Raw genomic sequence first — 13372 nt, forward strand, 5'->3', positions numbered from 1 at the left:
TCTAGAAGGAAAATTATAAAGATGATTACAATTCTGAAAGTCTTTTATAAGGTTGATGAAAGTTAGGAACTTAATAGTTAGACTATTGTTAAGATTTTACCAAAGGGCAAAAGAAGTAGCTGCAAAGAAAATGCTCCCTGCCTTTGCTGGACCATTTTAACAGCAGGAGGAACAGCCATGACTTGGTCACCCGCTGAACACAAGCCAGAAAGCCTTATAAAGAACCATTTTTGGGGTTTATTAACCAGACCATGAGCAAAAAACAAATGGCTATGCAACCTGCCCTCAACTCATGAGAAGGCCATTTACCAGACACAGCCTTCCAGTGACTTCTCAGTATCCACAGGGAGGGTGTATGACCTTTGTTTTCAAGGTCCAAGAAGGGAGCCCTAGGTCACAAAACATGGTTAGCAGCATTGATGCCATTGCTGGAGAGATTTCCCTCTAATTGCTAGGACCACCTACTAGCCAAGACACAGAAAATAATCTGTGGGATTCGATGACCTAGTGATATTATTGTTGATCCAGAAACTCACCGAATGTTCTGGGTGCCCAGGTTCAAATCCTACCGTGGCAGATGGTGGAATTTGAATTCAATATAAATCTGGAATTAAGAATCTAATGATGATCATGAATTGATTGCTGGAAAAACTCATCTGGCTTACTTACTTCCTTTAGGGAAGGAAACTTTGTCTGATTTACATGTGACTCCAGGCCCACAGCAATGTAGTTGACTTTCAACTGCCCTCTAGGCAATTGGGAACAGGCAATAAATGCTGGCCTAGCCAATAACGTTTCCATCTCATGAATGAATAAAAAAAAGAGAACTGAACAGATTAAGCTGTCAGCATGGAGGACCCAATAATGGACGTTTAGCTATTCCTGGTCTGGAACCCACATTTCATTGTAGGAACTTGCCTTGTATTGGCAAAGTTCTAGCCTATGATTATAAAATGGACATTGCAAGTACAAAAAGGGGATCTGAATTGAATTGAGAAAACAATTCACGTAATTGTTACAGAAGAGGCAGAAAATGATAAATCAATCAGTTCCTTTGGAAAAAAGCTGGACAAATATGTAACTCACCTCTTGATTCCCCAAAGCCTGTCCACAGTCTCTAAAATGCAAATCTAGAGTGTGATGAAATACCCTCTGCTGATTTGGAGTAATGCAGTCTCCACAAAACTAAAGACGCTCAACAGTCTCCAGGACAATACAGAGATGAAGGGCTTTTGCCCGAAATGTCGATTTTCCTGCTCCTCGGATGCTGCCTGTTTGCCCGAAATGTCGATTTTCCTGCTCCTCGGATGCTGCCTGACCTGCTGTGCCTTTCCAGCATGAGTCTGATATAAACTCCAGGACAATACAGCTCAGTGGAGCTCATCCATTATCTTAAATCTTCACTTTGTCCCCCCAACAGTGTATAGTGACTGCTCTGTGTACTTTATACAAGAAGTACCACAACAACTTGTCACATTTCCTATAACAGCACCATCAAGCCAGAAACTTTTAGCATATAGAAAGACAAGGGCAGCAGATCCATTGAACACTACCAAGGGTGATTTGATTGACTTCATTGTTCACAAACCTCTGCCTGGAGTTATTGAGCACATGGTCATCCAGAGGGACTGCTCTAAGATAACACCTAGCTTATATACAAAAAATACATTTGCATGCTGTATGTGGATTTTCCAAACATCTTGTGGCTTATAAAACAGAACTTTTTTGTTCACTTACTTCTTTCTCCATTAATGAGATGACAAGAGTCCAGAGAAAGTATATTCCTGTTAGGGTGAAAGGAAAGGCTGATAGGTATAGGGAATGTTGGGCGACTAAAGAAATTGAGAGTTTGGTTAAGAAAAAGAGGGAAGCATATGTCAGGTATAGACTGGATAGATCGAGTGAATTCTTAGAAGAGTATAAAGACAGTAGGATACTTAAGAGAGATATCAGGAGGGCAGAGACAGTAGGATACTTAAGAGAGATATCAGGAGGGCAGAAAGGGGACATGAAAGAACTTTGGCAAGTAGAGTTAAGGAGAATCCAAAGGGGTATTATAAATGCATTAAGGACAAAAGGTTAACTAGGGAGAGAATAGGGCCCCTCAAAGATTGGCAAGGTAGCCTTTGTGTGGAGCTGCAGAAAATGGGGGAGATACTAAACGAGTAGTTTTGATAGTATCTACTGTGGAAAAGGACATGGAAGATATAGAATGTGGGGAAATAGATGGTGACATCTTGAAAAATGTCCATATTCCAGAGGAGAAAGTGCTGGATGTCTTGAAACACATAAAAGTGGATAAATCCCCAGGACCTGATCAGGTGTACCCTAGAACTCTGTGGAAAGCTAGGGAAGTGATTGCTGGGCCTCTTGCTGAAATATTTGTATCATTGATAGTCACAGCTGAGGTGCCGGAAGACTGGAGGTTGGCGAACATGGTGCCATTGTTCATGAAGGGTGGTAAGGACAAGCCAGGGAACTATAGACAAGTGAGCCTGACATCAGTGGTGGGCAAGTTGTTGGAGGGAATCCTGAGGGACAGGATGTATATGTATTTGGAAAGATAAGGACTGATTAGGGATAGTCAACATGACTTTATGCATGGGAAATCATTTCTCGCAAACTTGATTGAGTTTTTTGAAGAAATGACAAAGGGGATTGATGAGGGCAGAGTGGTAGACATGATCTATATTGGACTTCAGTAAGGCGTTCGACAAGGTTCCCCATGGGAGACTGATTAGCAAGGTTAGATCTCATGGAATACAGGGAGAACTAGCCATTTGGAAACAGAACTGGCTCAAAGGTAGAAGACAGAGAGTAGTGGTGGAGGGTTATTTCTCAGACTGGAGGCCTGTAACCAGTGGAGTGCCACAAGGATCAGTGCTGGATCCACGACTTTTCATCATTTACATAAATGAATTGGATGTGAGCATAAGAGGTAGAGTTAGTAAGCTTGCAAATGACATCAAAATTGGAGGTGTAGTGGACAGCAAAGAAGGTTACCTCAGATTACAACAGGATCTTGATCAGATGGGCCAATGGGTTGAGAAGTGGCAGATGGAGTTTAATTCAAATAAATGCGAGGTGCTGTATTTTGGGAAAGCAAATATTGGCAGAACTTATACACTTATTGGTAACATCCTAGGAAGTGTTGCTGAACAAAGAGACCTTGGAGTGCAGGTTCATAGCTCCTTGGAAGTGGAGTCGCAGGTAGATAGGATAGTGAAGAAGGCATTTGGTGTGCTTTCTTTTATTGGCCAGAGTATTGAGTACAGGAGTTGGGAAGTCATGCTGTAGCTGTACAGGACATTGATTAGGCCAGTGTTGGAATATAGCAAGCAATTCTGGTCTCCTTCCTATCGGAAAGATGTTGTGAGACTTGAAAGGGCTCAGAAAAGATTTACAAGGATGTTGCCAGGTTTGAAGGATTTGAGCCTGAACAGGCTGGGGCTATTTTCCCTGGAACATCATAGGCTGAGGGGTGACCTTATAGAGGTTTACAAAATCAAGAAGGGCATGGATAGGGTAAATCGGCAAAGTCTTTTCCCTGGGGTGGGGGAGTCCAGAACCAGACGACATTGGTTTACGGTGAGAGGGGAAAGATATAAAAGAGACTTAAGGGGCAACTTTTTAAGTAGAGGGTGGTATGTATATGGAATGTAACTTTTAAAAGGCATTTGGATAGTTACATGAATTGGAAGGGTTTGAAGGGATATGGGCCGGATGTTGGCAGGTGGGACTAGATTGGGTTGGGATATCTGGTTGACATGGACGGGTTGGACCGAAGGATCTGTTTCTGTGCTGTACATATCTATGACTCTATGACTCTAATTTTGCTATCTCAACTATTATATAGTAGAGTCAGTGCCAGTGCAATCTACTTCAAAGAACCCAAATCAAAACAAAACTGATCATTCATTTTGGAGAAGGTTTTTTTTAAAAAAAGTTGTTTAATGATTTTCACAGAAAAACATGATGCATCATAAGCTTGCCAGATTTTATGAAGACGAAAAGTCTGTCAGATCGATGTTTAACAACCTTTGTTCATTGTTATTCTCATTTTAAAGCTATATTGAATTGTCCCTCCTGTTCATTCTTGACTCTGATTAAAATGTACAGATGACCTGCCTCTTCTCTCCAGCCTCTACCATTAACAATCAATAGCCAACTACAGGCAATGGTGCGCAAGGTGATTCAATGTCTGTCTATTTCTTTCTGGCCTGGTCTCCATTCATCACTCTCTGTAACAACACACAATATGGCTTCTTGTGAAATTCAAATTGATTTGGTGAAAGGAGGAATTGTGAAAACAAAACATTATGATCTAACACCAGTCGTTCTACAGACATATTTTTCTCAAGTATATCATATTTTGGTCATCTGCAAAAGTCCTTGTTTCAACCCAATTCTCCAATAATGTCCATTTCCAATTTTCTAGGGGACACTCTTTATTCAACATGGCCTTTAATACATAGACTGAAATATAGACTAAATCACTGACCTAATACAAACAAAACACTTTAGTTCAAATGCAAACTATGCATTGTAGGCAATAAGCATCTTCCTGAGGATATAAGGCTTCCATGGTAATATACATCTGAAATAATAAATAAGTACACATATCGAACTGAGAATAAAACGTTTATGTAGGAATTATATTACGTGTATTTATACCACTGTAAACAATATAACATACAGCAACACAGCATTATCACAAGTCATTACAAATGGAAATGTTGGCTTTTGTTAAATATCTGTTATATCATGACTCTGAACATTCTGTTGAAATTCTTCCGCTATTGCTTGTTGTCCAAAATTCATGTTTTGCGTTGAAAGTGTAGTTGAAGTAGCACAGACTCCGTACTCTCCATTGATTATATTTCTGGGTGAATCATATTGTTCTTTTGGTCCATTGGCCTGCAAGGAAGAATGGCCAAAGGTAGGGAACAGCCTCCAGTCCCTTAGGTTCCACATCTCTAAGCTCTGTGCCTTACCCTTATCACTGAAGCAGGGATTGGAATTCAATGATGACCTTCTGTCATTGCCATTGAAAATAACAGAGCCACCATCCACTGAGTCTTTCCTTTGCTGATCAAGAGAATTAATCTTCCAGTTGTAATTGTAAACCCTCCAAGCTGGTCGCCTCCTGCGATGACACTGGCATTTCAGAATCCGGATAAAAGCACGTTTAAATTCTTTACTATTACAAGAGTAAATAATAGGGTTTACGCAACTGTTCGAGTAACCCAGCCAAAATACTACTTTGAAGACAGTTTCAGTTGGCCTCAAGGACGGAAAGAATGAACCTACAAGAAAAAAAGTAGATAGAAGTTATATTCCCATAATAGTAAATAAGCAAATTAATAATTAATACTGGATAGTCAACTTTTAAAGTTAAACTAGAGTTATATAGCACTTAAGTTGCAACCTGAAATTGCATTCCCTTTTTAGCTTACTTACTTTTCTCATCATGAAATTTGTTAAATGTATTCATCTTTGGCATTCATGAGTTGAAACATTTTGTGTTCTGCATTAATTTTGTCCTATCTTAGGGTGGGGACTTACAAATCTCTTTAAACATCCAAAGGTAAATAGAGTCATAGAGTGATAGAAATGTACAGCACAGAAACAGACCCTTCAGTCCAACTTGTCCATGCCGACCAGATATCCTAAATTAATCTAGTCTCATTTGCCACTCTTGGCCCATATCCCTGTAAACCCTTCCTATTCATATACGCATCCAGATGTCCTTTAAATGTTGTAATTGTATTAGCCTCCACCACTTCCTCTGGCAACTCACTCCATACACGCACCATTCTTTGTGTGAAAAATCTGCCCCTTAGGTCCCTTTTAAATCTTTCCCCTCACCCTAAACTTATGACCTGTAGTTCTGGACTCCCCCAACCCATGTCCCTCATGATTTTATAAACCTCTATAATGTCACTCCTCAGCTTCTGATGCTCCAGGAAAAACAGCCCCAGCCTATTCAGCCTCTGCCTATATCGCAAACCCTCCAATCCTGGCACCATGCTTGTAAATCTTTTCTGAACCCTTTTAAGTTTCCTAAAGGAGGAAGACCAGACTTTCATTCCTAATGAAGGACTTTTGCCTGAAACGTCGATCCTCCTGCTCCTCGGATGCTGCCTGACCTGCTGTGCTTTTCCAGCACCACACTCTCAACTCTGATCTCCAACATCTGCAGTCCTCACTTTCTCCCAGATCAGACTTGCACACAATATTCCAAAAGCAGCCTAACCAATGTCCTGTACAGCTGCAACATGACCTCCCAATTCCTATACTCAATGTTCTGACCAATAAAGGAAAGTATACCAAATGCCTTCGTCACTATCCTATCTACTTGAGACTCCATTTCAAGGAACTATGAACCTGTACTCCAAGATCTCCTTGTTCAGCAACAGTCCCAGGACCTTATCATTAAGTATATAAATCCTGCTCAGATTTGCCTTTCCAAAATGCAGCACCTCACATTTATCTAAATTAAAATCATCCGACACTTCTCAGCCCATTGGCCCATCTGATCAAGATCCAGGTTGTACTCTGAGGTAACCTTCTTTGCTTTCCACTACACCTCCAATTTTGGTGTCATCTGCAAACTTACTAACTATACTTCCTATGTTCATATTCAAATCATTTATATTAATGATGAAAAGCAGTGGACCCAGCAATGATCCTTGTGACACATCACTGGTCACAGGCCTCCAGTCTGAAAAGCAACCATTCATTACCAAATTCTGTCTTCAAGCCAGTTCTGTAACCAAATAGCTAGTTCTCCCTGTATTCCATGTGATCTAACCTTGTTAACCAGTCGAATCTTGTCGAATACCTTACTGAAATCCATATAGACCATGTCCACCGCTCTGACCTCATAAATCCTCTTTGTTACCTTTTCAAAAAGCTCAATCAAGTTTGTGAGACATGGTTTCCCACACACAAAGCCATGTTGACTATCTCTAATCAGTCCTTCCCTTTCCAAATACATGTAAATGCTGTCTCTCAGGATTCCCTGAGGGGAATGCTTTGAAACTTTCTATATCTGACTCTTGTTGATGGTAAGAACATGTTTTTGCAGTGGGAACATGTATCTGTTGTACTTGTAGGTGGCATGGTAATGGGCATTTACAGTGTTAAATAACTGTCAAAGTAATGAAAAGCTGGTATGATGCTTTGGGTCTGGGAATCAGCCTTGCAATTTGAGATTAGAGCCATTAGGTGTCAGCACATATATATATGTGAGTGTATAATTGAGACTGTGATTATCATTTACCATTAACATAGAGCTGAAAAAATAATATTACAAAAAGAAATGAAATCTAAATATGCGTGGCTGAAATGAGTCTCTATTCAGTAACATTATTTAAAAGCTGATCTGTTTATTAATCAGCTCTGATAATTTCACCCTGTGACATTTTCCATAGTTGGTCAGCCTGAAACTCAGCAATCTTCCAGGCCAAGTATACTCACCTGGCAGGGGCCAAAGACTAGATTTGCTGTGGAAATTATTGATTGAAGATCCCTCTTTACCAAAAATATGGTCACAAAGAAATGGTTTTGGGCCATTCTTCATCATAACTGTTTGGAGATTCCTCTCCCATTTCTCATGTGAGATCTTACTATGGAAAATCAGCTCCTCCTACTGATCCCACTCTCCTGAATCTTGCCAATTTTAATATTGCATTCACTGAAAGGTGTAATTTAGGATCCTGAGAATTGCTTATCCCTGAGTTGGCCACCAAAAATTTTCATGAATTTTAGTTTTCCTGAACAGCACTACTCCAACTTCCCCAGCTTTGCCAGCCCACCCCCAAACACATTACCATCTCAATTATAACCTGAATTAGCATGAAATTTGTTCATGCTTATCAAAACATATACCTTTCTAATCAGTAGAGATAATGAAATATGCAAAATAGCTCACTGACTGACATGTAAAATCAAACCAAGGAGCCTCAGAACCATATGCTTCACGACTTTCATAATTTGATTACATTCCATACCCAATCACTCACAAAGAAACTTTAAGATTGACAACAAAGACTGGCAGCACGGTGGCACAGTGGTTAGCACTGCTGCCTCACAGCGCCAGAGACCCGGGTTCAATTCCCGCCTCAGGCGACTGACTGTGTGGAGTTTGCACATTCTCCCCGTGTCTGCGTGGATTTCCTCCGGGTGCTCCGGTTTCCTCCCACAGTCCAAAGATGTGCAGGTCAGGTGAATTGGCTATGCTAAATTGTCCGTAGTGTTAGGTAAGGGGTATATGTAGGGGTATGGGTGGTTTGCGGGTCGGTGTGAGCTTGTTGGGCCGAAGGGCCTGTTTCCACACTGTAAAGTAATCTAATCTAATCTGCAGTCTGACACAAATCAAAGATTTTCCATTCAGTAATGTTGGAGTTTGACATATGAAGTTATGTGATAACATCAGTGTTAAAATTACCCACTGACTGTCATACTGAATATGTACGCTAAAACAGGATTTTAAAAAATGTATGGTGCCTCTGTATTGTTTTTAGGTGTACTCAGAATGTATGTCTAAAGGAGCTATTGCACCACAATTTAAAGCTGACATTTATGCTGCACATTGAATTTTGAGAAAAAAGTATGCTGAGATAAATTAGATTTCGCGTTTAGTCCACTGATTTGTCCTTGAGTTTATTGTAAATGCCTTGTGTTTATGCTGACAGCTGGTTGCTGTGTTCTGTTGGAATTTGGAGCAGCTGTTTACAGTCACAATGTATCCAAATAATAGCATAGAGAGCAGCACAAAAGCATGTAGGCAATCAAAATGAAAGTCAAGTGGAAATTGTTAAACAATGCAATTGTAATCTCTGGTTTCACGTGAGTTAAATGCTGTTAGAATATTAGATTTTGAAGATAATGCATCCAGAAATAGATGGGTGAGGGAATCAAATCTTCTATCAGGATTCATTAGTGGTCAACTTTAATTCATAGCTCTGCCCTTGTATTGGTTAACACATAAGCATTTCAAATAATGTAACAATAAATTTTAAACATGATCATCTGTGACAGGATGACTGCATGATGCCATATACTCGATTTCCTTACGTTGGGCTGATTGCTTAATTGATTGGTCCAGTCAATTCAGGCATATTTAAAATGTAATAATTTCCAGTGGAGGGTGCTATTGCTTCAAATAGCCAGATCTCTTAAATTATCAGTGAGCTACAGCTATCGGAAACAATACTGTACCCATTTCTGATACTGATGCCTTTAGTTATTCCCTATAAGGAGATCTACTGACATGATATGTCTGTATGTTCTTATGCTTTGCACCATCTTCACACAATCACTGCAGGTTGTTTGTAATTGTTCTGCGGCTTCAGTCAAATCGATCAACTCCTCTTTATGCTGATTTCTACCTTGTCTTCTGGAAGAGATCTCTGCAGCTTTTTAGCTCTGATCAAATGGCCAAATACTGACATTTCTTTTCTCAGTGTGATGTTTTAAAAGTTATTTTTGTGCTTGCAATTTTGAGTAATTTTTAATTTGTGTTGTGTTTGTATGTGTAACTTTTAGCATACATCATAACATTTATATTTCAAAAGCGTCTGCTTTCTTTATAGATCCTTACGTTAAATCCTAATGAATAGGATTTACATGTACTTGGATATGTACATGTACATTCCTGAAGAAGGGCTTATGCCCGAAACGTCGATTCTCCTGCTCCTTGGATGCTGCCTGACCTGCTGCGCTTTTCCAGCAACACATTCTTCAGCTCTGATCTCCAGAATCTGCAGTCCTCACTTTCTCCTATGTACTTGGATAGGCAAGGACTGATTAGAGGTAGTTAACATGGCTTTGTGCATGGGAAATCATGTCTCACAAACTTGATTGAGTTTCTTAAAGAAACAATGAAGAGGATTGATGAGTGCATGTGGATGTGATCTATATGGACTTCAATGAGGATTCGACAAGGTAGACTGATTAGCAAGATTAGATAACATGGAATACAGGGAGAACTAGCTATTTGGTTACAGAACTGGCTCAAAAGTAGAAGATAGAAGGTGGTAATGAAAGGTTGCTTTTCAGACTGGAGGCCTGTGGCCGGTGGTGTGCCTCAAGGATTGGTGCTGGATCCACTGCTTTTTGTCATTTATATAAATGATTTGAATGTGAACATAGGAGGTATAGCTAGTAAGTTTGCAGTTGACACCAAAATTGGAGATGTAGTGGACAGTGAAGAAGGTTACCTCAGAGTACAAAGGGATCTTGATCAGGTGAGCTAATGGGTTGAGGAGTGGCAGATGGATTTTAATTTCGAAAAATTTTGGAAAGGCAAATCTGGACAAGACTTATATACTTAATGGTAAGGTCCTGGGGAGTGTTGCTGAACAAAGAGACTTTGGAGTGCAGGTTCATAGTTCCTTAAAATGGAGTATCAGGTAGATAGGATAGTGAAGAAGGCATTTGGTATGCTTTCATTTATTGGTCAGAACATTGAGTATAGGAGTTGGGAGGTAATGTTGCAGCTATATAGGACATTAGTTAGGCTACTTTTGGAACATTGTGCCCAATTCTGGTCTCCCTCCTATATGAAGGATGTTGTGAAACTTGAAAGGGTTCAGAAAAGATTTGCAAGGATTTTGCAAGGGTTAGAGAGGCTGAATAAGCTGTTTTCCCTGGAGCGTCAGAGGCTGAGGGGTGACCTTATAGAAGTTTATAAAATCATGTTGGGCATGGATAGGTTAAATAGACAAGGTCTCTTCCCTGGCATGGGGGAGTCCGGAACTAGAGGGCATAGGTTTAGGGTGAGAGTGGAAAGACTTATAAGGGACCAAAGGGGCAACGTTTTCATGCAAAGGGTGGTGCGTGTATGGAATGAGCTGCCAGAGGAAGTGAATGAGGCTGGTACAATTACAATATTTAAAAGATATCTCGATGGGTATATGAATAGGAAGGGCCAAGGATATGGGCCAAGTGCTGGCAAATGGGACTAGATTAATTTAGGTATCTGGTTGGCATGGATGAGTTGGATCAAAGGGTCTGTTTCTGTGCTGTACACCTCTAAAACTCTTTGACAAAGTGTCAGTTAGACTCGAAACGTCAGCTCTTTTCTCTCCTTACAGATGCTGCTAGACCTGCTGAGATTTTCCAGCATTTTCTCTTTTGGGTTCTAAAACTCTATGACTCTATCTTTATTTTTTGTTCAGGTTTCTGAGGCATACAGAATGTATAGAGATAGAATGTAAAATGTTTTGTGGTTATATCCCTTGTTGTTTGTTTGAGTTTTCTTGTTAGCACTATTTATTTTCATAAAATTACTATCGGTTATCTCTATCCTTTTTCTAACTTCTGTATTACATCTATCACTTCCTGTAATTACATGTCATACATATGATGTCGAGCATGAACACTACCAACTGCTAGCTCAAAGTGGAGAGAATCTCCAAGAAGATCGCACACATCAACTAGCTCCTTGATGAAGGAGCAGCTTGTACTACCTGTTAGATGATAACCTGGAAAAAATGATGACTGTAACCTGGTGTAACTATGTGCTAGATAGACTAAGTTTTTGACTTGTTTCAGTGTGATGCCATCCACTTTAATCTTCATTCTATTTTTGTCTAATGCACTTTTCCTGACTACCATTCATTTGGCTTACTGGTGTTGATTCTCAACCCATATGCAAAACTTTTAAGTTTTACTTGATCTGTGACATATCAGACCTGTGCCACCTACAGCATTATGGCAAGGTTACCTATTATTATTTTGAAGTCACATACTAATGTTTTAACTACTGCTATGATATTTCATTTCTGTGAGGATATTATGCACTAAGAACAAAATATTGAACCTTTGGAGGAATAATCATAAAATTATTGAATTGTTTGGCAGAGGAGGCTAGTTAGCTCATTTTCCAATACTGGCTCTCTGAAAGAGTTGTCCAAATAGTTCAACTCTGCTGTTCTCTCCCCATAGTTCTGCAAATCTTTATATATATATATAATATATATATTCAGTTTTCTTTTAAAACTTTCTTTTAATTTCTTTATACATACATAAAACCCTGGTATACTGTTCTATATTTGTAAGATCCACCCTACTATCCTTTTTTGACACCATCACCTTGATAACTTGTTATGATCTCTCTACCTTCATTAGTTTGTACAGATTTGGATTACTTGCTACTTTGATTACAGGAGGTCTGCAGATGCTGGAGATCAGAGCTGAAAATGTGTTGCTGGAACAGCGCAGCAGGTCAGGCAGCATCCAGGGAACAGGAGAATCGACGTTTCGGGCATAAGCCCTTCTTCAGGAGAAGGGCTTATGCCCGAAACATCGATTCTCCTGTTTCCTGGATGCTGCCTGACCTGCTGCGCTGTTCCAGCAACACATTTTCAGCTACTTTGATTACACCCTTGGAATGCGACTGTTACACGTATCTTGTTATTCCAGCCATTTGGTTTGTCTTCAGCACCATCTTATTTTAAATATTTTGTAATCATCTCTATGCCTCAATTCATGGGACCATAGGCCATCCCATCACTTGCTATTCAGCTGTTGATACTTTACTCACACCATCTGACACTTTCGGTCACCTGCAGAGACTTGTTATTAAGCCTGTACACTCCACTCACACCATTCATATGATCTTCTGATCTCTCTGCCTATATATGCTGTGCCTGTGTGCTTCTCTTTACCTGACAAACAGGCAGTCCTCCAAAAGCTTGTGGTTTCAAATAAACTTGTTGGACTTTAACTTGGTGTCGTGTGACTTCTGACCTACAATTCTTCCATATGATCTAGCTACTTGCTACATTAAAACTCTCCTCATCTTGCCTCTGATTATTTTATCAATTATTTAAATCTATGTCATCTTATTATCAATTCTCTTGCCAATGGAAAGAGTTCCTTCCTGTTCACTCTACTGAAAGTGTTCATAACTTTATAATTTAAAACATCTTTATTAAATCTCCCTATAACTCTTTATGTTTTGAGAGAACAATCTCAGTTTCTCAAGTCTCTCCCTATAACTGCTATCCATCATCTCAAGTACCAGTCTAGTAAACTTAACCTGCACCATCTCTAAGGCCTAATGTTGAACAGAGGCACAACATTTTGTTCAAGATTACTAACACATGGAATGTCCAATCTCAGATTCATTGCCAACATCATTGGAGTTATTACTATTTATTAGTCCAAACTCAGTTGAGGACAAGAGGAACAGAGAGAATTGTGCAAATCATGGCATGGGTTGGGATATCTTTCCATCATAAAGCAAAAAGGTAAATGAGATACAAGGGACTTGTATTTCAAATTAAAGTATGTCAAAACAAAGTTTTCACGTCTTGTTAACCTTTTCCAAAATTTCCAGACTGCATGCTCTCAAATCATA

The 13372-nt window shown here is 39.6% G+C and overlaps 1 protein-coding gene across 1 annotated transcript in view; it reads right to left on the reverse strand.

Moving 5' to 3' along the window:
* Positions 1–3930: 3930 nt before the first annotated feature.
* LOC122556761 (alpha-1A adrenergic receptor-like) overlaps positions 3931–13372 on the reverse strand; it is a 31590-nt gene continuing 22148 nt past the window's right edge. The window contains exon 2 of the mRNA XM_043703888.1: positions 3931–5306. Coding sequence (XP_043559823.1) covers positions 4747–5306 — 560 coding nt within the window. The 3' untranslated portion in view covers positions 3931–4746. The remainder of the gene's footprint in view (positions 5307–13372) is intronic.

Source organism: Chiloscyllium plagiosum, chromosome 14 (assembly GCF_004010195.1).
Source record: "Chiloscyllium plagiosum isolate BGI_BamShark_2017 chromosome 14, ASM401019v2, whole genome shotgun sequence".
In the NCBI taxonomy this organism is placed as follows: Eukaryota; Metazoa; Chordata; class Chondrichthyes; order Orectolobiformes; family Hemiscylliidae; genus Chiloscyllium; species Chiloscyllium plagiosum.